Below are 26,235 nucleotides of genomic sequence, written 5' to 3'. Positions count from 1 at the left end.
TGGTCAGCTGCTGTTCAGCTACTCAGCTTTGCTTCTGGGGCATGAGTTGGCTAGTGGCCAGGCCATCAGGGTGACAGGAGCTTGTGTCTTTCCTCATCCATCAGGATAGCCCAGGTGTGTCCACCTGGCTGCCTGAGAGGGTTTCAAGAGAGAGCAGAAGCCCGCTGATCATCTCAAGACCCACATTCAGAACTAGTGTCCTTTCGTCTGCATTCTGTCAGCCAAAGCAAGTCACAAGGACAGCCCAGGTTCGGGAGATGGAGAAGTACTGCTGAACTTGGCATCCTTTCTTGTTGTGAACTCCATTTTACTCTGTAGGACTGCAGTGCCAACTAGCACCACCTCAGGCTGATTCTGCTGTCACTACATTCAGAGCATAGCGTGGCAATTGTTAGCTTACTTCTTGGGAGTGGGAAATGAACTCCTTAAACACAGTGACTGTGTTTCAATCTAGGATTTGGCACATATCAAGTGACTTTTGAAAGTAGAAGTTTTTGTGGAGACAGAGCATCCTAGCAGTTGATAACTGGCAGTATGGAGTAGAACGTAGTAAATGCTTGCATTTGAAAACCTACCTGTGGAAGTTTAAAAACTTTGGGGCAGACTCTATTGAATATATCAAAATTGAATATTTCTTTTAAAAAAAATTAAGGGGGTAAAGAATCCTGTTCAGCATTCTGAGTAGAAATCATTATTAAATATTTACACGCTATCTTTGTAGGTTTTTTTTTTCATGAGGTTACAAGTTTACTTGTAAGGCAGACAAGTCTTTTTTTCATGGTGTATTTATCAGAGAAAGCATACCCATCCATTAACTGGTCCATTGGGACTTGGGAGAAAATTTCTGTTTTCGAAGGTAAAATGTGGAAGGACGGCAGCCAGCGTCCTGGTGTTACTCTGGAAGACACTGAAAAAAATGCTTCTGTCAGATGGGAGGTGGGATATATATAATGTGAGCTCATCTTAAAATGGGTGTGCGTTATTGGTGTATTAAGTCTAATTTGATGAATTTTTATGTGCATTTTAAATTTTAGGTTCAGCTGCCTATGTATCTTTCCTGATTCCTAAAACCTGACCACATTTTCCCAGCACTGGGTTGATATCTAACCATGCAGCGGAGATCAAGGGGAATTCACGCCGGACTTATTCTGCTCCTCTCTCAAATCTTCCATGTTGGGATCAGCAATATTCCACCTGTCACCCTAGCAACTTTGGCTCTCAACATCTGGCTCTTCTTGAATCCTCTGAAACCGCTGTTTGAGTCCTGCCTTAGCGTGGAGAAGTGTTACCAGCAAAAAGACTGGCAGCGCTTACTGCTTTCTCCTCTTCACCATGCAGACGACTGGCATTTGTATTTCAATATGGTATCCATGCTATGGAAAGGAATAAATCTGGAAAGAAGACTAGGAAGTAGATGGTTTGCCTACATCATCGTCACATTCTCCGTACTCACTGGAGTGGTGTACCTGTTCTTGGAATTTACTCTTGCAGAATTTATGGGTGAACCTGGCTTCAGAAGGAACTGTGCTGTAGGTTTCTCAGGTAAGGCAGATGCATTTCGAAGGGAGCATGCGGGAAGACAGTAAGGGAGGTGTGGCTGCTGTCATTTTATGAAGCGAGGGTCCCAATTTGGTGAGGGAACTGAATTCTGAGTGGCTAAGGATCGCTGGGCTTGAATTTTGGAGAGAAGGATAATTGGAGCAGAGGGGGGACATAGATCTTGCTATTGTGTATCATTCACTCTTGGACAGTTTGGACCAGGGTCTGCTCCAAGGTAGTTTTGTAGGAGATGTAGTTCTAGAAATACACACTGGCTCTTTCATGGTGGAAAGACCCACAGGCGTATCTGTGATAAGGAATTCTCAAACGATGAGTATGCCTCTCAATAACCTCATTAAAATACGTGTACCACACCTTACCATGGCACGCTCACTGTGTTTCGGGAGCCATGATAGTCACTCTACCTGTAACGCAGAGGACGGAAATGGCCATCTGGGCCAAAAATGAGGTGTTCTAAGAGTTAGAATGTGAAGGGGAGGAGGGAAATTGTGCTGCAACAGAAGGAAAGCTAACTCTTCCCTCTACTTTCCTTGCCATCCGTCCCCCTTTCCTTTAAGATACATCCTCATGCAGCCAGTTGTGGGAGAAGAAAGGAAACATGCCCTGCCCTCAGCATGTCTTTCCATAGAGGTTCGAAAAATACACATTATTGCTATTTTTTATGGAGTTAAAAATCACATAGCATAAAATGAACAATTCTGATGTGAACAGTTCAGTGGCATTTAGTACCATTTCAGGTATTTTATTCCCATTTTACATGTTGTATATTTTCTAGCATACTGAGAGTCAGTATGAACCTCTGCATTAAGAAATATCAAAAGAACAATTACCTTGAACATTGTCTTTCTACCAAAAGCTGGGTTGGCTTGTAAAGAATAGAGTGTTTCAAAGCAAGAAGTGGGATATAGTCAAATAATCATTTTCACTTTCAGTGAGTTTTCTTTGTAAGTGTGGATTATCTCCACATTTGGATTGTTGATATTTGTATGCTCTTTATTCTCTTCTAGGAGTTTTGTTTGCTTTGAAAGTTCTTAACAACCATTATTGCCCTGGAGGCCTTGCCAACATTTTGGGCTTTCCTGTACCCAACAGATTTGCTTGTTGGGCAGAACTTGTGGCTATTCATTTCATCTCGCCAGGGTAAGTGTTTACTCCTAGAGAATACAAATAAAGAACCTGATGTTCCACGGAGAAAGAATTGCAATAATAATGAGGTAACCAGTTGTTGTTTTTTACAGTGAAGTTTGTTCTTTAAGGACGGCACTGAGCTTACTCGTTTTAATGTCAGACATTCCTGAGTTTGAATCCTGTCAACTACTGAGCCCTGTGATTTTGGTCACCTTGTCTTATCTGAGCTTCAGTTCCCTCATCCTTTAAGTAGGAGTAAGAGAACCTCTGATACAGATCGGAGGATCTGTATTAATGAGACTATCTATTCGGGAATTATAATAGTAATGCAGAGAGGCACATAGAAACCACATAATCATAAAGATAAAAAATCACAAGACACGTTGGTCCAGTGCTTTTAAGCCATCTCAGTTGTGAAGTGTCTTGGTGATAGAACGCTTTAAACAAAGGACTTGACTCACAACCTCAGTGTGTTAGTGGATCAACGGTGAACTGTTTAGGGTTGAGAGCAAGCATGGGGCCCCATTCCCTTTGCCTTACCCCCATGTTGCTGTGGTTGCCTTCGAGGTAGCCCCAGGCCTGCAAGGAATACAGTGGGAGAACCACTGATCTAGATGAATCTTTTCCTTTTCAGATGAGGACGAGAAAAGTGAGGAGGGTAAGGTATTTTTCAAAACAGCTTCTGGTAGACACTAGCATAGTAAGGAGGAGGACCTCCTGACTCCTGGTCTGGTGCTCCCGGCTGGGGAGCTATGCTTTCCCACTTCGATTCCTTTCTCTGCTTTTGTTTAGAAAAAGGTGGGTAAGTTGTGCTATTCTCCTACTTCCCACCAGTTTCACTTCTCTTAGTCTGTATAGGCTACTAGAAACACATGGTTTTTTGTTGATTTTTACTGTAGGGACCTAGATACTCTTTGGAGAAGGGGGAAGTTCAAGAAGAATCAGGAAGGAGTAAGGATGGGTTTTTTGTTTGTTTGTTTTTTTTGGGGGGGGGGGGGTTGGCCACTTTTCAGACAGCAGTTTTATTTTGCTTTTGGTTCCTGTGGCTGTGTTGGGTGTTGTACTTTATTTCAGAATTTTCTCTGTGCTGTGCCTCAGCCCAGTAACCTCCGGAGAGAGTCCCTTCTCTAATGCTAATTTCCCATCATGGGCAGCCATTGGCAGCTGGTCTGCAAAAGACAGTGATGTGACCACTGAGCACCACTCATTTGCAACTGTATTGTTACCTTGTGACAGTTCCACGAAAAAGCCTAACAAAATCTTCAAAGTTTTCTTTGAAAAAGCGTCCAGTAATGTCTGTCTCTTGTCTGAACGGGCCTCTCTATACCTTGTCACTCACGGCTCCCTGACTTGCTTGATGTGACTTGGTTCTCTGTGTAGAAGAGAGACTCTTGTTTGTCACCGCAACACCCAACATTCATATTGAAATCACTCCCTCTGCTACTTGAACTTTTATTCCACGAGGAGTCCGTGTGAATAGCCATGCCTTTAATATTCTCATGCAGCCATTTCTGAAGACTCTCAATCATCATGCACTTTATTTATTTATTTTTTTAGGGTTTCTCCCCCCCGCCCTTTCCGTGGAAAAGGCATGGTTGCATTTTTATGTAATATGCTTATTCTGTGTGGAGGGACCCAATATCCTGAGCCTGGGAATTACATGAAATTTCCTATCTTTGAAGTTTGAAAGAATAAATCTTTTTGGTGTTTTATGATTTGACTACTTGGAATGATAAACTCCTGATACCCAAGCATCTGCTTCTGCCTGTGTCTAAATAAAGACCAAACTAACCACTGGTCCAAGAAACTAAGAAGCGAGTGCTTCTTTGAGATGGATCTTGGAAGAATGGAAGAAACCAGAGCTCTCTTTGCTCTGCATTGTTATTTTCCTGGTGGTTGTCAATTAGAATTTGCACTGGGAAAACACTGTAAATCTTTAGAACAAAGCCCGCTTTATTGTCAGACTTAATGAGCTGCCCTCTGGGGAGAAAAAAAAACCTGCCAAGCAAACATTTGGTGGACCTCTGTGTTTTATGAAAACCACAGAATTAGTAATTTCCCCCAGTTACAGCGTCTTATGGAGGGAAGCCACTCCAAACAGCCAGCCATCAGGCTCTGCGAGGGGTTGGACTTGACCGGCAGAGTGAAGTAATCACACTCATTTGCTGGTGCTTTTGCTTTTCACAGTACTTGTTTGTACCTTGTTTTCAGTGATGGCTGTGCCTCACGTGGTCCTTTCATTCCCTGGCATGTCTTGGGACCCTGCTCGGTGACTGTGTGTGAAGGGCCCCTGCTCCTGAGGCGGCAGAGCGGGGAAGGGTGCAGGCCCCTTCAGGAGGCTGCCTCCTTGGAGACTGGGCTCTCGCTCTTCCCACCCCCTGCCCCTTCTGTTGATGGAAGAAAGGGGCTCTGATGCCAAGTGTTACTTCTAACATCTGCAGTTTCTCCTATGAACCCAAGGCTATTTAGTCCCAAACTGAAGCTCAGAAAAATGAACATTGCCCACTGTGAGACAGCCCCTCGGTGACCACGCTAGAGGACAGTGGTCATGTGTGAAAGATCTGGGCCGACATGCCAACCTTAGGGAACTCCTGCAGCCTCTCTGAGCCTCACGTTCCTCCTCTGTCCATTGGGAATATTACTTGCTTTCTCTGTTTCCTAAGTGAGTTTTAAGGAGTCCAAGAGGTAGTTTATATGAGGGTGTTTATAAATTGTAAAGTACTTCACTCATCGTTTTTATTATGAGATCAATCACTGGAAGTGTGTTGTGTCCCTGAAATGAATCCTACTTCTTTTTCTTCCTAAAATCAATAAAATAAGTCAAACAAAATTTTGTTTGCTTCAATTCTGTCTCTTCCCGGCCCCTTGTTCCTGCTTGACTTTTCCACCCAGAATGGCAGTTAGCAGTCTAAAAATTCCCACGGGCTACTCATAAACACAAATTAAGCAGACCAGGACTGCATTTGGACCCTAGGAGATTCTTTCGTATAATACGGCAGTTCTGAAAACATGAGCCCCTAGGCTTTGGTACTGCTTCACTGCTAATGTTTGATGAGAGGAATTACTCTGACTCTGTGAAAAACTTCTTGGTTAGATTGACCAAGTGAGAGAAAAATAGATTTAATACATTTTTTACTCATTCCAGTTTTTTAATTGTAAAAATTTTCAAACGTAAAGACAAGTTGCTGAACCATTTGAAATTAAGTTGCAAACATCAGGGTAACTTCACCCCTAAAAACTTCCAGTGTGTATCTCCTAAAAATCTGTTGCTTTATATAAACGCAGTATTGTTGTCATATTGAAGAAAATTAACAGGAGTTCCCCAGTGTTGTCTAGTAATTAGTTTATATTCAAAATTCCCCATTTTTCAAATGTGCTTTGTAACTGTTGTGCTTTTTGGGGGGATTTGATTGTATTTCTTTGTTCCCTTTTACTCTAAGGCAGTCCTTCTACCTTTTTATTTTCCTATGACATTGTGAAATAACTCATGGAAAAGTTGTGAACTTTTTTTGTTTTGTAGAATGTTCCAACTTCTGGATTTCTTATTTACTTGTAGGATTACTTAACTCCTTCCTTTAGCCTCTGCATTTCTGTAAACTGGAAGTTAGGTACAGGGTTTTCTTACATTCAGATTAAACTGGGTTGTTGGCAAGAATACTTCATAGGGGTGATGCCATCAGGCTATACAGTACTGTAGTGCATCATGACAGGAAGGACATAATGCCTGATTGTCCCTCTATTAGGAATTCTAAGTTTAATCAATTAGGATAGTCTCCATTGTAAGGATACATCTATCCCTTTGCACTCGGAAAGTAATCTGTGGGGTGGTAATTGGACATCATGCAGATAGCTTGTTAATAACCTTCTACCTACGGTTCCGTATATACTAGTGATAGCCCTCGTCTGCATTGGTTATTTCTGGGGGGCTGTGAAGAATGATTTTCTGATCCTGTCATTCTTTCTACATTTATTAGGTGGGGTTAATCCAGGGTTAGAGGTTAAGACCCATAGGCAAGGGACAACAAGGAAGACAACTGTTCTGTCAAGGGAAGATCTGAGTTTGGTAGGCTTGAAGCCATCCAGTTTTGTAGGTTCTTTTTAAGAAAAAAAAAAATACAAAATTGGAAACAAAAGTAACAATTTTAAATGATAATACAAAGCATAACAATCTGCAACTTTTAAAGAGCTAACAAATACTATAAACATTACAAAATCCATAAAAGTACTATAATATTCTATAAATTCCCTGGCATGCCTTTATAATATTTTCCCCCCAGCTTTGGCTGACTGCTTTTGATCTCTTCTTCATCTGACAGGAATTTGGCAATAGCATTTCTGTAGAGAGAGTAGCATGCTGTATCAAAATTAATTTCTTATTGAAAGTTTAGGAGAGCTGCTTTTATGGCTTATGTAAATTTTTAGCATTGTTTTCTGATTTGGAAAAAAATCTCCATCAAAGTGTTTTTACATACAAGCTGTAAAATTTCAGGGCTTTTCAAGATTACTTGTGCAGTGACCAGTATCTAGTATATTTCGAATGATTTGAGTGTTGTCACTGGTCTTTAGTGGCACGGTAGGAGATTCACATTTTCTTCACTGATACTAATACTTTGAGCCAAATCAACAAGAAATTTAAATATTAATGCTCTTCGTTAATTGGATTACCAGAACTCTAAGAGCCTATTTATTCCTTCTGTTTACAGCTTTTGATATGACTTGAAAATATTTTTGAGAGCTACAAACACAGGAATTCCGATAAAGTTGATTTTTTTTTTAAAGATTTTATTTATTTATTTAGCAGAGTGAGAGACAGCCAGCGAGAGAGGGAACACAAGCAGGGGGAGTGGGAGAGGAAGAAGCAGGCTCATAGCAGAGGAGCCTGATGTGGGGCTCGATCCCACAACGCTGGGATCACGCCCTGAGCTGAAGGCAGACGCTTAACGACTGCGCCACCCAGGCGCCCCCGGATAAAGTTGATTTTTGCATGATTCTCAAAAAAAGAAACAGAAAATGGGTGGCACGTTTATGATTGTATTCACTGTGTTACCAAGTAGATTCCTGGCAGAAGAGAGCTTCTGTTTCATGGCTGTTTTTACTGTGTATTAGTGGAAACTGAATTCCCCCATTTAAAGTTCTATATGTTTGTTGATGGGGAGAATTTTCCAGACACGGGGATCTGACCCTGGCACGATGACTATGTTGCCAGTGCTCACTGCCCCAGGACACTTGAGAGTGCCATAGGACTTCTGCCCCGCTGCCTCCTGTTACAACTCAGGTTAAAGATGCAGAGTGCGCATTAAGAGGATTTCCTGAAGCCATTACTCTGCACCAAAATGACCGTGAACCTGTAAATAAAGCCCACTGAATCCAAACTAAGCTTCCCTTTAGCTGAATCCACAAAACGTCTGTGGCTACACCAGTGCCAGCTGACGTGGGAAGAAGTGTGATAGAGCGGAAGTTGGAATACACAGGGATAGCAATTTTAACCAATGTGGTTAAGATATCCCACTTTTACAAATTTTACAAAAACATATGACCCTATGAACACATCGCTAGGACCTCTCTCATGCTCTGAAGGATCCCTGGCAAGTGAGAGGCCTGTTGCTCTGAGAGCTGCTTGGCAAATTCTCTTGCGGGTTCCATTGAAAGGGTTGTCCCAGTGATTCCTATGGGGAAGGGAAGGGAACTGGAGAGGCCTATACATGGTGGGCAAATGGAGGGATTAAGACATAGGAGGTTTTGTCAAGTTTGGAAATGGAGAGAACTTTGAGAATAGGAATTGGTAGTCAGAAGACAGGATGTTGGAGTTTTTACTGGTGAGTATGTCTGTGTAGGTGTGGAACTGGAGGAATGGTGGCTCATTGGAGGGAGTAATCTTGAGCAATTTTGAATTAAATCTTGCGTGAAAACAGAATGTTTGCTTCTCTTGTGCCTTTGCTGTTGGGGTTCTTGTTAAATATTGACCTGAATCAATATTCTCTCCGTCACTACCTCCTCCCCACCCACAGTTTCGCAATTTGGTGAAAGAAACACATACCAACAACTAACTGAAACAAAGCAGAAGGCAGAAATTTTAGTTCAATAAAAGTAGAGGACCAAAAAAGGAGGATAATTAACTCCGATTTGAGAAATTAGGAGGCTTTGCAGAGGGGACGGTATGTGCATTGAGTCTTGGGAGATAATAGGTAGACTACTCTTTGCAGTGGGAATAGAAAGAACAGAAACCAGGAAGCATGGAGACAGCAAAGAATCTGCCCCCAAACACTGGGGGATAAGGCTAGCAGTGTTCCCCCACATGCATCCTTTCAAACCCTAGTTCTGAGATGTCCCCGCTACAAGGTTCTCTGGTCAGTAAACACAGCACGTGTGTAATTCTGTGTTCCAATCCAGTGGCTATGCAACACATGAACACCTGAAAGGCTCAGGAAATTACTTCAGAAAGAAAGAAATCAGGGAAACCGATTAGCTTCCCCAGTTTATTTGATGATGGCACCCTTTCGTTTAGCGCTCGCATGTAGCAGTCTCTACAAGTTCTGAAGAACACAGAACAAGTGTTCTTCAAGGTACGCTTGATGAACACCTGGCCCCGGAGTCAGGATGAGGCCACTTCATAGAGGGCCTTGGTTGCCGAATTGGATGGCACGTTAATGGATTCCAACCTTGCTTGCAGGGAGATGGCTTTGGTTTCTGAGGAGGTACAGCCATGAACTGACCTTGGGAAAGAAGGTCTGGAATTGTCTTTAGATTCGGTGGTAGGAGTCTACTTAAATGTTGCCCTAGACCAGAGAAGAAACTGGAGACCGGAGCTAGTGCAGGGGCTAAGAGAAAAGAACAGGAGGGAACACTGCGGGAGAGGTTGCCGAGGCCAATTCAGTGGTCCCTGGGGCATAATAATAATGACTTTCCTGTATGGGGGACTTCCTACCTGCCAGGTGCCATCGTAAGCTCCGTATCGATTATCTCTTGTCTTCCTTACACCTACTTTGCGAGGGAGGAGTCATTACTTCTCTTAGGAGATGAGAAAACTGAGGCATGAACATTTTTAAATACCTTATTAAAGTTAGTCAAATACCAGCTAGTACATGGGATAGTCAATGAAGTTAAGCTTCAGCAATCAGGTCTGGGAATTCAGCCTCTAAACCAGTGGTTCTTAAACTTTTTGGTCACTAGACCAACTTAGAGTCTTAAAAATTATTGATAACCCCAAAGGGTTTTTGTTTATGTGGATTATATCTATCAATCTTGTTCATACTGGAAACTAAAATGGAGAATCTTTTTAAAAAATTAATATTCATAATCTTTAAAATCATAGCCTCATTTACTAATAATAATTCATTTAAAATAATAATAGTAAGCCTAACCCAATATGTATCCACATAAATAGTATTTTTTATGGAAAATAAGTGTATTTTCTACACTAGAAAAGGGGAGATGAATGACAGTAAAAATTTTTGCAAAACTTACTGATGATTAGCTTAATAGAAAAAAAAATCTGACTCCTCTCTTTGCTTCCCCAGTTAATCTGTTGAGCTGTTTCATTTTGGTGAGAGACAGTTTGGCCTCACACAGATGTATGCTTGGAAAGATTAAGAGGGAGCATTTGAATAGCCTTTTTTTTTTAATGATTTTATTTCTTTGAGAGATAGAGAGAGGGAGAACACAGGGGGAGAGTGAGAGGGAGAAGCAGACTCCCTACTGAGCAAGGAGCCCAAGGTGGGCCTGGATCCCAGGACCCCAAGATCATGACCTGAGCCAAAGGCAGACATTTAAACTGACTGAGCCACCCAGGTGCCCCTGCATAGCTTTTTCAGATAATTGTGGACAGCCTTCTTTGTACTGTACCAGAACTTGGCAAGTGGTACTTTCTTAAAGGTCCATGGAACACACTTTGACAACTGCTGTAAGGTCTCATGCTACCTCTGTAGTCATGTGAAGGTTTTGTAACTTGTAGGAAAGGAAAAATGGTGACGTAGAACCTGGACAAGTAGAATCTTTTCCAGGGGTGCTTCCTATAGTCAGGGATGGGAGAGTGCAAACACACGAAGGGGTGTGTGCAAATATACATAACCACTGAAACTGCTCAGTATCAGCTGTCAACGTGAGCTGTTAACTGTTTGTTCGAAGGAGAATGGCTACTTGTCCCTCTTATTCCCAAGGCTGGCTATAACATCTGCCTGTGTTCCACACAGGACAGAATCCCTTAGACTGCATGGAACTCCCATGCTACGTTGAGTTCTCTTCTTCCACCTGCTTCCATTTTTGGTAAGTTGCTTCTGACATATTTGTCTCAAACACAACACATGGGTTTTTTTTTCCCCTGGTAGTACTGAGATAGGGAACACGAAGGAAGAGGACGCTGGTCAGCTTGGCTGCATTGCATTCAAAGTGCCAGTTGATGCCCATGTGGATCTGTCTACGTAGTAGACTGTTGGCTCGCTGGCTGGGAATTAGGAGTGAGGTTGGGGAAGATGTTTAGAACACTATGACACCATCTCCTGTACCATGTTCTTCTAGAACTTGGCCACTCCACTGTCATGAAGTGGGGTCCAGTTCACCTCCCCCTGTATTGGATGGATTTGTGACCCACTGTAATCAGTACATGGCTGCAAAAGGGCCTCATTACTTCTGAGGCAATGTGTTTCTTGCCTGGTGAGCTGAAGTGCTTGGCCCTGGGGTCCATGTAGGAAGTCCAGCTCCCCGATTCCATCATGAGGAAGTGGTGTGTGCCATGGGAGCAGATGGCCTTTAGAGGCAGCCGTGAGTCAACCTCGCCTCGATGTTATGGAGCAGAGACTATCCACCCCTCCATGCTTTTTCTGAATTCCTGAATGTGAGTCAGAGCAAATGCTTGTTTGATGCCACTGCATTTGGGCAGATGTGCTCTGCAGAAGCTGTCATGGCAACAATGAGTTGAATGAAAAGGGGGAAAGTAGAATGAAGAGCAGTGAGTACAAAGGATGGGTTTTGGGGAGTGGCAGAGATTGGGGGGAAGCAAAGGACAGAGGCGTGGGGCAAATTCACACCCGATGCCATGCTGCCCTGAGTCATAGCAGCCTCATCCAGCAGTACCAGGGTTTTAAAGCAGTGGTTTTCAACTGTGGGTTCTAACCCTTTAAGAGAACCTGAAATCAGTTTAGTTGGTCACAGCTGGTATTCAGAAAGAAAAGAAGGAAGTGGGGGATGAGGGGAGGAATGGAGACATTAGTGTTGAATACAGTAAGGCTAAGTATTATCTCAAGGAACTTTAGCTCTATGTGTTTGTGAGCTGGGTCAAATCTAAAGTGTATTTTTATTGTGGACACTATACAGATTTCGAGAGGTACTGCTTTAAAGCAGCTACTAGTTGCTTAAACTAGAGCGAAATATACATGTTTAGGAAGCGGTGTCCTCAGTGGTAATAAACTGCCAGGACGTTGGTGGCAAGGAGAAGAACATGCTGTGATCACAGATTTCTACTAATTTATTGTCTTTCATTAGAACGAGTATTATTTGTTCACGAGGCTTGGTAAAGGCTGTGCCAGCTCTCAGGATAGCTCTCTGTATGTGGAAATATGTGCTAACAGATTTAGAGTTCACCTCAACCAAACATGTTAGTAACAGTTGTTGAGTCATAAACAACGTTATTAATAAAATCCTTTGAAAATCAAAGAAGGGGTTATTTAGAGCAAAGCAGAAAATGAGGTATAAGAGTTAACACTTCTTCCCAAATGAAAGCGTAACATTCCTTTCTACACTGTTTAAATGTGGAAGTATTTCCAAGAGCTTAGTAGAAAATAAAACAAAACCCAAATGGCTATAGGGTCAAAATATACATTGGGGGTCTGTGTAAACAAGCAAGTGAGAAATAAGTAATTCCAGTGATACCTAAATTAATCGTGCTGGGGAGAGAAAGCACCCTCAAAAATGGCCTGATGAGCCCAAGAAGGAACTGTGGTCCCTTCAGGGCTGGAGCGGTGTTTTGGCAGTTCATTGAGAAGAGAGAGGGATTCATGTTTTTCAAGGGTGGGTTAGGTTGTTTTTCAAGAACTTATGCCAATTTCTTATATCATTTTTGTCTGCAATTGACCTGTATTTCGTATCATTATTTAAAACGTAAAACTTTTTTAGTAGGTGTACTATAATGTTGCCAAGTTGTTTCGTGTGTATTGCATTTATGTAGGCACGTGTATGTGTGTGCATATACACATCTGTTTATTCATTGTCCAGGATGAGCATTTTCTGAAGCACTGTGTTCTGTTTATAATACATACTCACATCTTTTGTTTTTATCTGCTGGGCTGTTGCATTTTTCTAATAAGCTTGGATGACAGATGTTTATAGCATTGATACTCACCTTCTGTTTTATTTCATGGAAACATGTTTTCACAAGCCTATTAAGGAGAGAAGTTTGAATCAACATTCCAGCGCTGTCTCGAGCAGATTTTGTGAAGTAGGGGGAATTTTTCTTCTGCATTCTTTGGATGTCCATTTATACACTTCCTCCCTCCCCTCCTTACAGACTCCCATAACGGAAAGTTATATGAATCATATAAAAGAGTTAGTTAATTTGTCTGTCTCCCAGGAGGGCTTATATTTGAGCAGAACTCAAGGTGAGAGCAATGCTTAACCAAAGCAACGATTCCCCGGAGTTAGATTTTACAAGAAGAGAATGAGAAATTTTGAGGCAGGGAACTTTCCCTGCCACTAGAATTGGAACTCCTTGAGGGAAAGGAGGTGCATAAATCATCTCTCCAGCTCTGGAGTCTAAGCCTGTGTGGACAGTGGGAAGACCCAGCCCTGCCCTGGACCAGCTGGACAGAGTGAACTTTGAGCCGCATAGGAGGCGTGGGAAAACAGAAAAGACAGTTTCATCTAAATACTGAGTTTTCTTTAGTTATTCTTTTCTAAGAGATCTGTTTAACAATTTCTTTTAAAAATTGGTTAAATTACATAAATAATTGAACTGAAAAAAAAAAAAAAGCAGCTAAATGGAAGTGTAACCTAATTTCTCAGTTGCTAATCTTCCAATTATCTGCATATTCATTGTAGAAAAGTTGAAAATACGTCAACATATGAAGAAAACAGATTGCCCACGGTCCCCCACCCCAAGAAAACTACTCTTAGCATTCATTCTATCACACACCCCTGTCCTCATACACAATTATATTTCCCACTTCTTCCTGTAACTTGTAAGCACAGTTTCTTCAGAAGCCTCAGTTTTAATGGCTGTGTCAGGATTCCTGTTGTGGTTCCTTGAATTTATTTTCTCATTCACTAATTTTACATACTAATTTTACTACCTAATCATTCAAATTACAAGTGAGGATGTCTGTCAACGCATTATTTGCAAGTCTTAGCTCCCAGGCCTAAATATGTCCTTGGAATCTACTCCTAGAAATAGAATCAATGAGCTCAGGCTTTGAATTATTTTCATGGCTTTTTATACATATTACCAACTTGCTTTCTGTTAAGTTTGCTCTGGTTGATAGACCACTGACAGCATCTGAAGGGGCCGACTTCCTGGCCAGCCTGAATATTGTCTTCAATTTTTTTAAAATTTGTTATATAACAAAAATTATTCCATTGCTGTTATTTACAACAGGTTTTTTTTTTTTTTATTAGTGAACTAGGACAACTTGTCATTTCCTTTTCAGTAAGTTATGTTTCATTGCATGTGATTTGTCTGCGTCCCTTATTGTTTTCAAGAAGCTATGTGATATTAAATACCATTCAGTTCTTATTAGATTATATACTAAGAGACCTTAAGTACCCACTACAATCTTATGTTCTATAAATAATAACAGAGACAGTAGTTGGTTTTTTTTTAAAGATTATTTATTCGTTTTGAGAGCATGAGTTGGGGGGAGAGAGAATCTCAAGCAGACTCCATGCTGAGCTCAGAGCCTGACTCAGGGCTCAATTGCAGGACCCCGAGACCATGACCTGAGCCGAAACCAAGAATTGGACGCTTACTCGACTGAGCCACCCAGGCGCCCCCGTAGACAGTGTTTATGGGGAATTTCTTTCTTGCTGATATTAATGGATGAAGATATTTTCTAAACTGTAGCTAAGAACAGGAAGTTTTTTACAACAAAACTAAATGATATGATGGACTATTTTGGGGGAAGACTGAAGACAGGTTTTATTTACTTATGTATTTTAAATTTATTTTTTAGAATGTCTTTAGATTTGTAGAAAAATTGTGAAGCTCTACAGAAAGTTCCCATATAATCCCATTTTCACCTAAGTTTGACATCTTAACGTTAGTATAGTACATTTCTTATAATTAACGAGCTAGTATTGATACATTATTAACTAAAGTTCATACTTTATTCATACTTTCCTGAGGTCCTTTTTGCATTCCACATCTCATCTGGGATGCCATATAACATTTACTCTTCATATCTGCTTAGATCCCTGTGTCATGTGAGCTCTCATGACAAAATACTGTAGACAATGGCTTAAACAACAGAAATTTATATTCTTACAGTTCTAGAGGCTAGACCCCCAAGATCAAGATGCTAGCATGGCCAGTTTCTGGGGAAGAATCTCTTCCTGGCCTGTGGATGGCTACCTTCTCACTGTGTCCTCACATGGTAGGGAGAGAGAACAAGTGAGGGACGTAAGTGTAATCTTTGGTGTCTTGTCTTCTAAGGGCACTAATGCCAGCATAAGGGCCCTACCCTCAGGACCTCATCCAAACTAACTACTTCTGAAAGGCTGCATGTCCAAATACTATCATGTGGAGAGATAGTGCTTCCACATATGAATTTGGGTGAGGACAAAATTCAGTCCATAATAGATCTCTTGGTGATGAGGTTTTTTTTTTTTTAATTTCTAATGGAGAGTTATAAAATATTATTCCTAGATGTGTGTGTATAAACATTAACTTCCTCTCATTTGCCCTCATGTGATTCAGAAGCAGTGTTCAGCTAGCAGTGGCTGATTTCTAAGCAAGTTTTAATTTAGGTGTATGAACCCATATTGTTTTCTGTAATTGGACAGTCGTGCTCTGGTTCCATTTTAAAATGTATACGTCATCACAGAGCGGAGTATGAGAAATTTCCACCCCAACCAGAGCTCACCAGCAGAGAAGTTGCCTGCTGTCTGTAAATTAGTCAGACCTTGTTTGGGGCCCGCTTTACCCAGTTGGCTAGCTCAGAATAACAGAGAAGAGCAGTAGGTAGAAATAAGGAAGCAGCTGGTTTTCCAGTTGAACATAGAGGTGTCTGGAATAAGCCTCCCTACCCAGGTTGAAACTAATTGGCCATCATGCTGTGATGTAATTGTGGGTGTGCGGATGGTGGCACCTACCTAATCTGTACTTAACTAACTAGGCTTGTTAATGATCAATTCTGGGGACTTGGTGACAGGTGCAAGACATGGGTTCACGGTGTTGGATGTCCCAGGTAATGATGACTGGGGATTATTTTAAAAAGGTATTATTTTTAAAAATGGAGAAGTTATATATTCTGTGCTCAAAGGTGATACCAATAGGTTCATCTTATTAAATTGAGGAGCTCTGTGCAATGTGTCTTATCGAAAAGGGGGGTTTTTTAATCTCACAATTACCAAGCGTAGCAATTATTTTGACTTGATTTTCATTTTACTAGTATTTTTTCATTAAAAAAATAATGAACTCTGTGAAGCACATCTATTTCCCTTTGGAGCATTTAGAATGCACTTTGGCCTGTTTGGAATTTTTTCCAGGAGTCACTATTGGAGATAAATGTTATACAATTAAGTATTCGCTCTCAACTAATAAGCTGATAAATCACATCTCTAGAGATTTCTGATGTATTTACTGAATTCTTCCCATTTCCGTGTAAGGAAGGAATGTTTTTAAATAGAAAGTTCTTTACATTTGCTAATTTCCTCCTTCCTCTTCTGCAGTCTTAAGTGATTTTTAGTTAAAAGTCATGGGAGTTAAATAGACAAGAGGACTGTTTTCCATTTACATTCAGGTTTGGTTCAAATTATGCAAAATGAAGACAGTCGGTGCTATGAATTGAAATCATTAGTGCATCAATTATTCTGTGATAACCAGCTGAGAACAGACTGCAGTCTCCTTCCATTTTAAAGTTGGCTTCTCATTAGCTTACGTGAGAGATAAAATAATTTGATTCTAATTTATCTCTCTTTAAATGGACATTGTTCCCCTCTGAATACAAGAGGAGAGCATTTTAATTTTGTAGTCATTTATAACACACAGGTCAAATAAACAAGTTTTATTTCTAGCAATATATGTCTCCTCTGTTATTTATATCAGCATAGTTCCTTGATTCTAAGACACACTTTTTTTTTCCTACATCTTTTTAGAACCAAATAGGCCATAAACATAATAAAGATACCATCAAAAATCAGTAGGGAAAATAGAGTTATTTAGCAAATGGTACTTGAAGAATTAACTACTTAGAAGAAACTAAAGTTAGAGTTTTACCTCACTCTATTTCAAAACATATTTCTTATAGATTATGTTTAGAATATTTTAAAAACATGTAAAAAATGTCTAAGAATATGGGAAGGAAGTTTTTTATTTTTTGAGTTGGGAGGAAATTTCTAAGCATGGAAGTAATGAACATAACCTCAAATGAAGGCAAAGCAACACATTTTTTCCCAGATCCTAACAGGTTATGTGGCAAAATAAAAAGCAAAAAAGGTATCGATTAGGAAAAAAGAGGATCACTTTTTTGTGATGAGTAATACTACAAGAAGAATATAGGCAAACTGAAAAAGTTCATCAGACAGTTGACCAAAAAAAAAAAAAAAAATCAATGGCTAATAATTGTATACCATGAACATTGTTAACCAAATAAAGGCAAATTAAAATAATAAGCTATTTTATTCATTAATGAGTTTAAAAACGTATCACTGTTGTTGAAGATTTGGTGAAATGGGAGTATATATAAACTAATGGGATTCTATATTGGTACAAACTTTCTGAAAAGTAATCTGATGATCTGTAGCAAGAGCTGTAAAAAGTTCATACCTTTTAATTCTGTAACTGTCCATCTAGGAACCTGCCCAAATTATAAATAACCAGAAATACAGAAAAAGATCAACATAGTATACTTACTGTCATGAAGTATTGGAAAATTGGAAACCACACTCACATGTCCAATAGCAGGTAAATAATTTAATAAATCGATGCAATATAATATTATACAGCCATTAAAATGGTATGTTCAGAGGTTATTTTAATGGAATTAAATATTGGAAATATTAGAATTAAATTTGAAAATCCTCAAGGGTAGAAAGTAAAATGCACTGCATTATGTATAATATGATTTCAGTTTTTTCCCCAAAGAATAGTCACAAAAAGGGCTAGGAAAAAACACATAAGAACAGTATTAATGTTTAACTCAAGGTTATGGAATTATTTATCATTTTTCCTTTTTCTTTTCTAACTTCTCCATAGTGAGCATGCATTACTTACAGTAGAGAAAAGGAGTTATTAAGATATAAGCATATAGTAGCATGTTTTCATGAGTATCTTCATACTGCCATCTATCTTAATTTGCTGGTCTCCTGTAAGTTCCAGGAGGGCAGGCGTGTCATCTGTCTGCCCCATTCACAGCTATCCTCAGTGTCTGAGACGGTGCCTAGCACATCATAGTTACTCAGTAAATGGGCGTTTGTAGACTAAAGCCGGAGTGTGGGGTGGCTGGCCCCATTAAAGACGAAAGGCAAAATATAAATAGCCGTTATTGCCCATGTCCAGAAGTATAGGGTGGGTGGTAAGGAAAAGTCAGATCGAAAATCTGAGTATAGAGCTGAAAGGCAAAGTCTAGGATTCAAATGAGAAAAGCAAAATGGGCTTCAGAAGACTGAAAGGGCAGGTCAACACCCAGGTGAGAATGGATGAAGCACCTTGCCTCATCCCACACGGAGACCACATGTGCCTGCGTGAGATAGATGGGGGTTGTCCATGAGCCTGCCAGGGCACCTTCAGTCCACTCTGGAAACAGGGAGATGTTATAGACCATATTCTCTGATCACAAAGTAATAATAAAGACTTAAAAAACTAAATATGAGCCAAAGGAATGTACAATCCCAATAATCCTAATCACTTGGAAATTTAAATAACTCCCTGATTTAAGAGGAAATTAAAAAAAGAACTAAAAGCATGAACAGTAAGAACACTCCATATCAAACCTGGGGGCTATGGCAAATTCTGAAGTGTTTTTTTATAATATGGTAAGAAAGTTTACAAAGTAAATAACTTAAGCCCTCAATTTAAGAAGGTACGAATAGAACAAATAAAATGTTAGAGGAGGGTAAAGATGAAAGCAGAATTTAATAAACCAAAAAGGGAAAATATGATAGAGTTGATTATTGAGGAGTCTTGTCTTTGAAAAGACAAATCAAGTAGGCAAGCCTGTGGCAGGCTTAACTAAGAGAATTAGAATTACCTGAAACGGCAGATATGAAAAAGGGAACGGAAGCTCAACTTCTGGAAGGACGTATGTTTGAGGGGGAATATCTTTTCCTGGTTTAAGTAAGAGATTACAGGGTTACTGTGTCTGTGTTTTTATTAAAGTCTCGGACTGGTATTATTAAAACCAAATTTTCTTTCTAAGAGAGAACATGGAGATTTTGTGACCCAAGGAATATTTAATATATAATTTTTTAAGTCTTTGGGTTTCTCTGATGTATTCCAACTGCTGCATCACTCTTGGATCCAAAGTTATAGAGTTGATAAGCTCTAACCGAGAGAACGCCCATTTGTAGAATCAGTTTATCCAGGACTCCAGACCCCGTAACTTTGGAGGAAGGATTTCCCAGGGTAACTGACACTGTGCAGATTTTGATGAACCAGTTAATTTTACTTTGAGGGTAGTATAGGGTCACTGGATGATACATACCAAGTGATTTGAACTCCCCCCCCCCCCATTTCTCTCAAGTGATTTTGTGAAGTGTGATACACCGGTGGGTAAAAATATCTTAGGACTTGCTAACGAAAGACAGTGTGTACAGAATCTGCTTCTCTAGCACATATTTTTATAGATGTTGAAAATGCTGTTGTCAAACAGTATTTTAAAAACTGTCAGGTGTGTGTGTGTTTTTCAAATGAGTTTTAAATAATTCAGTACTTACGCGGGCGGCAGAAAAATGACTTTATAAACTTGCAATGCTCTTTTGTATTGAATATACAAGTAGAGTCTATAAATTAAAAATGAACACTATCCGATCCATCTTTTTACTAATAACCAGCGTAGTATTGATGGAAATTTGCTGTTTCTAATGTTTTAGGTTTTTTTCTCCCCATTAGAGAATCACCTTAAAATCATTTCGACACAGACACTACTTGTGTACTTATGGAGAAATTGGTTTCTGAAAGCAAGCCTTGTCTGATTTATCTAACTTGATGGTGACTCACGGCGGCCTTTCTCCCTCTGCTTCCCTCCTGTGAGCTGCTGAATGAGGAAGGATAGAGTAGACAGGGAGGATGGTTTGCTCAGAAGAGCCCCCTCCTTTAAGAATCTAACTGTGAGAAAAAGTAGGGGTCATAGATTATTATGACTCTTAGCCACATTACTCATAGACTCATTACTCAAAACTTATTTTTCTCCCAATCTTCCTGTCCCCAGTTTCTTTTTCTAAGGAGTGACAAAGCCAGCCTTGTTGATGTGAAAAGGCTGGATGGAATGCACAGTACTTGCTGATAAAGAATTGTGGCTTTTCTGAAGGCAGAACAATTTTCTTCATCGTCATCATTATGAGTGTTACTTTGTTTCATATTCTTCAGTTGGGTATTTTATACTAGTCATAGTGGTATTCATGTTCGGGAGTTATCGAGTCTCTAATCTGAGATTCTCAGAGTTAGGAATTAGATCACTTTCATGGCAAAAGATTTAAGGTGTATTTGTAGGGATTGGGAGCCAGCTGAGTCATAGCCACAGAGAATGGAGGGTTATGGTTAGACAGTAGACATGGGGATGGTGAGAACACCTGTCCTGGAAAGTTAAGTTGAACGCTTTTTGCACTGTAGCAGTCATTTTAAAGATTTGATGGAAGAAACAGTAAAAGTTCATTTAAAATTCATAAATTCCACTCCAGCATCTCTCTGCATACACTGCCTGTGATTGCTATCAGGCATCTCAAGCACGCTGATTATACACTGTTTGACACACATTGTTTGTAATGTATTTCAAGTGCTGCAGACTGACTTGTCCCACGTATTCCGTCTGGAAGGATTCATCAGTGCTGTTGTTCCCGATACGGGTGGAGGTAGACTGCCTAACTAATGAGAGAGGTGTTCTGCATGTGCTCCATGTTATTCCAAGATCTTCCTCAGAGGGCTTCGTCTTTAATGATGGCTCAAGTTTGGGTTTCATAGATTTTTGCATGTTAATTTCAGTTGAGTTTTCTTAAGGTCCAGCTAAGGATCGGTGGTAAAAAGAAGACTAGACAGGGAACAGGCAGCAAAAGATAGTAAAGGAGATTAAAGTCACCTGGTAAAATAGAACTTTCAGTAGATTTAAAGAAGCGTAGACTCTTTTGAAGAAGTTCATTGAGGAATGGAACTTAGAAATCAGAGTTAGATTGTTTGATTTTTTTTTTTGGAAGTACCTTGAGGGTCAAAACATGACCCATAGTATCACTAGACTTACATCACATGAACAGTTATCTAGTTCCCAGTCATACTTTTAGAGTCTTGTTCCCTGTTCGTCATTGCAGATTATACATCCTAGTTAAACTTTCTCAGATGTGCGGCATCTAAGGCAATGACAGGCAGAAGGTGTATCTGTCAGCAAGGGCATCCTGGGGATGGGTCCATTCTTGAGACCTCCTTTCTGCACACATTCATTAACTGCCGCTCTCACTTTCTCCTGGCTCTCTATTTCATAACCTTGGCCCTTGCTTTTAATTCTCTAAATCTCAGTTCCTCATCTGTGAAATGGGATCAATAATGGTCCCTGTCTTACAGACTTTCTGGGAGAATTGAAAAGATACCCTGGGGGAAGCCCTGAGCTCAGTGTCTGGCTCCTTGAAAGAGCTGCCCCCACTTCAGTGCCCCTGAGTTGTCTTCTGTGGGTGTAGAAAGCATAACTGAAGCTAGTCAGAGCATATCAAAGTCTTCTGGAGCTATGTGAGTCCCGCAACCCCATTGGAAGTATGTGCCAACAATTTACTGGATAAAATATCTATGAATTTCAAAGAGCTCCTTAATAGAGATAGCAAATAGTGTTTCTCAGTTAAAAAAGTGAGATGTTTGAATTTTTTCTCACATTTTGCTTGATACCTACAGTATGTCAGGCATTATATGGAATTCTTTTATATGTATTTTCTCTCTTAATCCTTGCGATGTCATTATTATTATCTCCTGCACATGAGGAATGGAGCTGTATCTAACATAAGGATGTAGGTTCTGAGAATTAGTTCAGTGACTTGAACGTCTGGGTTAATAATTCTTCAATGTGGTGACATTCTTTTGACTGTATTATTAGGATCATCAAGTCCCCCATTCCACCTGGCGTCTTAGCTTACACTGGAACTGAGATAGCGTACCGCAGAATTCCCCTTCAGACTTTGAGATCTGTTGGTTCTACTTTGTCTGTCATCTTTGGACACTTCCATTGCAATTCTTCTAGTTATAGTTTAAAGAAGCCCAGCTCAAACTAACTGGGTCAAAGGAAAGGACCTCTGTTGGCATGCATAACTAAAATTTCCAGTGGTTCGGGTCAGTGTTTTAGAGACACGAGATATGGTGGAATTTGGGTATGCAAGCAAGGGCATCAGGATTTTGTCTCTTCCTGTGTTGGCTTCTGTGTTAGTTATTTATTGCTCTGTAATAAATGCTAAGTGTAGTGGCTTAAGAGAACAAATACTTTTTATCTCATGGTGTTTGTGGGGCAGGAGGCAGGGCATGGTTTATCTGGGTCTCGCTGCAGGATTTCTCACAAGACTGTAACAAAGGTGTCAGCAAGCACTAAGTTCTCATCTGAAGGCTTGACCTGGGAAGGATCTGCTTCCAGGGTATGTGGTTCATCAAAGAACACAGTTCCTTGTGGGTTGTTGGATTAAGAGCTTTGCTGTCACCTGTCAGCCAGGGGCATCCCCAGTCCCTTGCCACTGGAATCTCTCCATAGGTTAGCTCAGAGTATGGCAGTTTCCTCATTAAAGTCTGCTAGTAAGGTAGGAGCTATAATCTTACATAACACAGTAGGAGAAGTGGCATGCTGTATGCTGTTCTGAAGCAAGTCGCAGGTCCCACCCGTGTGCAGGAAGAAAGGATTGTAAAAGGTATGAATACCAGGGATCAGGGATCATCAGGGCCCATCTTAGAATGTGTCCACCACAACTGCATTCTTCATATGCAGAAGCTCTCCCACGTGGTGGCAGAGGGGACCACAGCTCCTGTCTTACATCGTCTTAGGGCGAGCGGCAATTCTAGAGAAGACAGAGCAGCATATCTCCTCAGCTTCCATATATGTACCTGGAACCTACCAGTCGGGATTCTTGGCTGAACACATTAGAAATCAGCTCTGGCAAACTTAACCACAAAAGGACTAATTGGAAGGTTATCACCTTCTAGAATTGTTGAGAATACTGAAGAACTGGGCCAGAAACGCCTAAGAGAACTGGATGGACCCTGGATGCTGCTTCACTGGACTCTCATCACTAGATTCTTCAGATTCAATGCAAAGTGTATCTCATTGTCCAAGGAGAGGCCCTCTGTCTGTGTACAAGCTGTGAGGATGGGAGATGGGGGAATATCTGCCTGCCATAGACCTCCGTTGGAGGTGGGACTGTTTCTTTGACTATGGCAGTGCTCTGAGATGAGCTCATATGGGTCTCATGGCTTCCCCAGGTGTTCAGCCTCGCAGGTTGCATTGCATACACGGATTCTCCTCTGCTGGGCTGTTCTCAGAACTGTGTTGCTGGTGGGGCTGTGCTCCTTGCCTTCTAGGCGTCTGCACAGAGCTGCTGCCCAGCGATCTGTGATATCAAGGGCACGCCCAGGTCTCTGAGTCAGACAGTAGGTGGGGCATTCATAGTCAGAATTTTGATTCAGACCAGATTTAGCCACAAGTAGAATTTAATTTTTCTGAAATTACAAGCTAACTTTATGATCCAGTTTTGTTTCCTAGTCTTTGTGTTGGATCTGCAGATTCGGGAATTACCTTAACTCTTTACTGTTGTCATTTTTGGCCATGTGTATATGACTTTCTTGGATATGTGGGTACACTAGCTGAATTATCAGTTTTTTTTTTTTAAAGATTTTTTTTTTAATTTATTTATTCGACAGGATAGAGACAACAGCGAGAGAGGGAACACAAGCAGGGGGAGTGGGAGAGGAAGAAGCAGGCTCACAGCAGAGGAGCCCGATGTGGGGCTCGATCCCATAACGCCGGGATCACGCCCTGAGCCGAAGGCAGATGCTTAACCGCTGTGCCACCCAGGCGCCCCTGAATTATCAGGTTTTTATAAGTCCAAAGAACTTGTAAATCCTTTGAAGTAAGCTCACATGTTTCCTTGCATGAATTTTAAAAGTTATACTTACTCTCTTGCAGCATTACAGTAGAATATATTATGACCAACTTACCAAGAAGGGAAACAGATGTCACTTCTATGGGGTAATCTGTAGGGTAGAGTTTTGCCTATACTCAAAATGTTTTTCTTTTTGGCCCGCTATGGCAGCTGTACTCTCACCATTAGAATTTGAACTTTGGCTTAAGATCAGCAGACCTCAACACATTAAAATCTCCTAGGGAATTAACAAAACCAGAAAATAACCAAACAAAATAACATCAGGGTCCTACTTCCAGAGCAGTTTTGAAGAATTTCTGGGGGTGGCGTCCAAGGAGCTATAACTTTTAAAATCTCTTTGCGAGATTGTCATGTCCAGCCAGGGATGAGAAACAGTGGATGTAGACTCCCCGCAGGCAAGGGCAGCCCATCTGCTCATGGTGGTGGCTGGGAGGAACATGTAGAAGTCATTTCCACAGTTCACAGTTGAGATCGTTCCCTGCCGCCCTTTCTTCCTTGTGTGTCCCTGTGATAACCCCTGTAAATCGAGGTCACTTATGCCAGTCTCTTCCTGCAATCTCAGAGAGCCCTGCTAGCAAAGGGCCATGGGATTTCCAGGTATCCATACTGCTTTTGCAAACCCCTCCATAAGGCTGAGCTCACAGGAACATCTATTTGCTTCATAACAGTAGCACATGTTAAAATCAGGCTATAAACAATCCAACTTCTCTTTCATTTTATATTTACTTTCTGGAGGTGATGTGCAAATAATCATTCATGTGGTATCCAGAAATATTTTTGTCTATAGTAATAGCAGATGGCAGAGCATTTTTCACGTGCCAAGTTGCATTCACTCTACCACAGTGCAATGTGGAAGTGATCATGGCCTCTTTCAAATATTCTAACTCCCCATGTGCCTTTCAGTCGTGGTGGGAAGTTTTCTTGCATATCAGTTCAATATGTTGTAGATTTACTTGGAATCCTTGGAATTTGTGCATAGTGTAGTCACGTGGGAAGTACTTTGAAAAGAAATATTTTTGAGGCCTAATGAGTAAAGGTCATCAATTCAACAAACATTTAATAAGCATTTGCTGGGTGCTAAGCTAGTGGTTTTCCACTGGGATAGGTGGCTTAGTCCCCAGGAAGGAGTTTGGAAATTTGCTGGGTTGTGCTTTGTTATCATAATGATTAGCGGGGGTGCTACTAGCATTTGGTATGGAGGGGCCAGAAGTCCTAACTGCCCTCCCCCACGCAGGACAGTTCCCTACAAGAATGATCCTACGTAACTCCCCCGGCCCCACATCAGTCGAGAGAACATTTATGTAGGTGAATAAGCTGTTTATGATTATCGGAGCCTAAAACCGAACTGTGCTTTTCATATAAACACAAAGATTTGTGTTTTGTTTTTGTTTTGTTTTTTTTGTTTGTTTTCTTTTTTGGCATGGATTTAATATACAATGACTTTTTCCAGGAAAATTGTAAATTGAATTGTAAATGTAACTTAAGGGAAAATTGTACTTGGCTCTTTTTGGAATCAAAAGTTATTTTCCCTCACATAAAATCATGTCACTGATGGAACCCTGCATGTGGTCTTTGAATCACAGAAAGCCCATCTGTATCTGCCTGCATTTATTATTCTCACCTTTATGCAGATCCCTACATTGGGGCAAAGGACCGTTTTCTGTGTCTTCCGGTGGTGGTATATGTAAAATCATTCCTATTATTTCATCCTTTCGCTTGTGAAAATTTTTCCTTGCATTACAGTTAGGGCATTATGTTGAGTTGAGATTGTGTTTGTGTATGTGTCTGTGTTTTAAAAAATATGTGTTTGTAAATTCCATTTTAAGAAAACAGAGGGAGCATTACAAACTGTTGGGGCTTACAGGGGCATTGGGTGTGATGGGGTTGAGAGCCATTAGATTGTGCAGCGGGGCAATGCACATAAATCAGCAGACAAGGAAAGGCCTGGCTGCTAGGCGAATGCAGGGGAAACTTTGCAGGAGCCAGAGGAGCAGCCCCTACCCTGTCCTGTGGGAATGCCCTGGCCAAGAGTGTGATTGTGTGTTTAGGGAGGCCATTTTGCTAGGGCTTAGC

At 40.7% G+C, this 26,235-nt stretch overlaps 1 protein-coding gene across 10 annotated transcripts in view; it reads left to right on the top strand.

The window, feature by feature from the left end:
- Positions 1-26,235, top strand: part of RHBDD1 (rhomboid domain containing 1) — a 136,716-nt gene that overhangs the window by 39,453 nt on the left and 71,028 nt on the right. For all 10 annotated transcript variants that reach the window (XR_005837210.1, XR_005837209.1, XR_005837208.1 and 7 more), the window contains 2 exons: positions 1,035-1,542; positions 2,568-2,700. Coding sequence is in view for 7 of the 10 variants with exons in the window: in XM_040639773.1 (XP_040495707.1) it covers positions 1,110-1,542; positions 2,568-2,700 (566 nt within the window). In the remaining 3 variants the exon portion in view is untranslated. The remainder of the gene's footprint in view (positions 1-1,034; positions 1,543-2,567; positions 2,701-26,235) is intronic.

Source organism: Ursus maritimus, unplaced genomic scaffold (assembly GCF_017311325.1).
Source record: "Ursus maritimus isolate PB19 unplaced genomic scaffold, ASM1731132v1 scaffold_1, whole genome shotgun sequence".
NCBI classification, from domain to species: Eukaryota; Metazoa; Chordata; class Mammalia; order Carnivora; family Ursidae; genus Ursus; species Ursus maritimus.
Note: the sequence above shows the minus strand (reverse complement) of the source record. Positions and strands in the feature narration are given on the sequence as shown.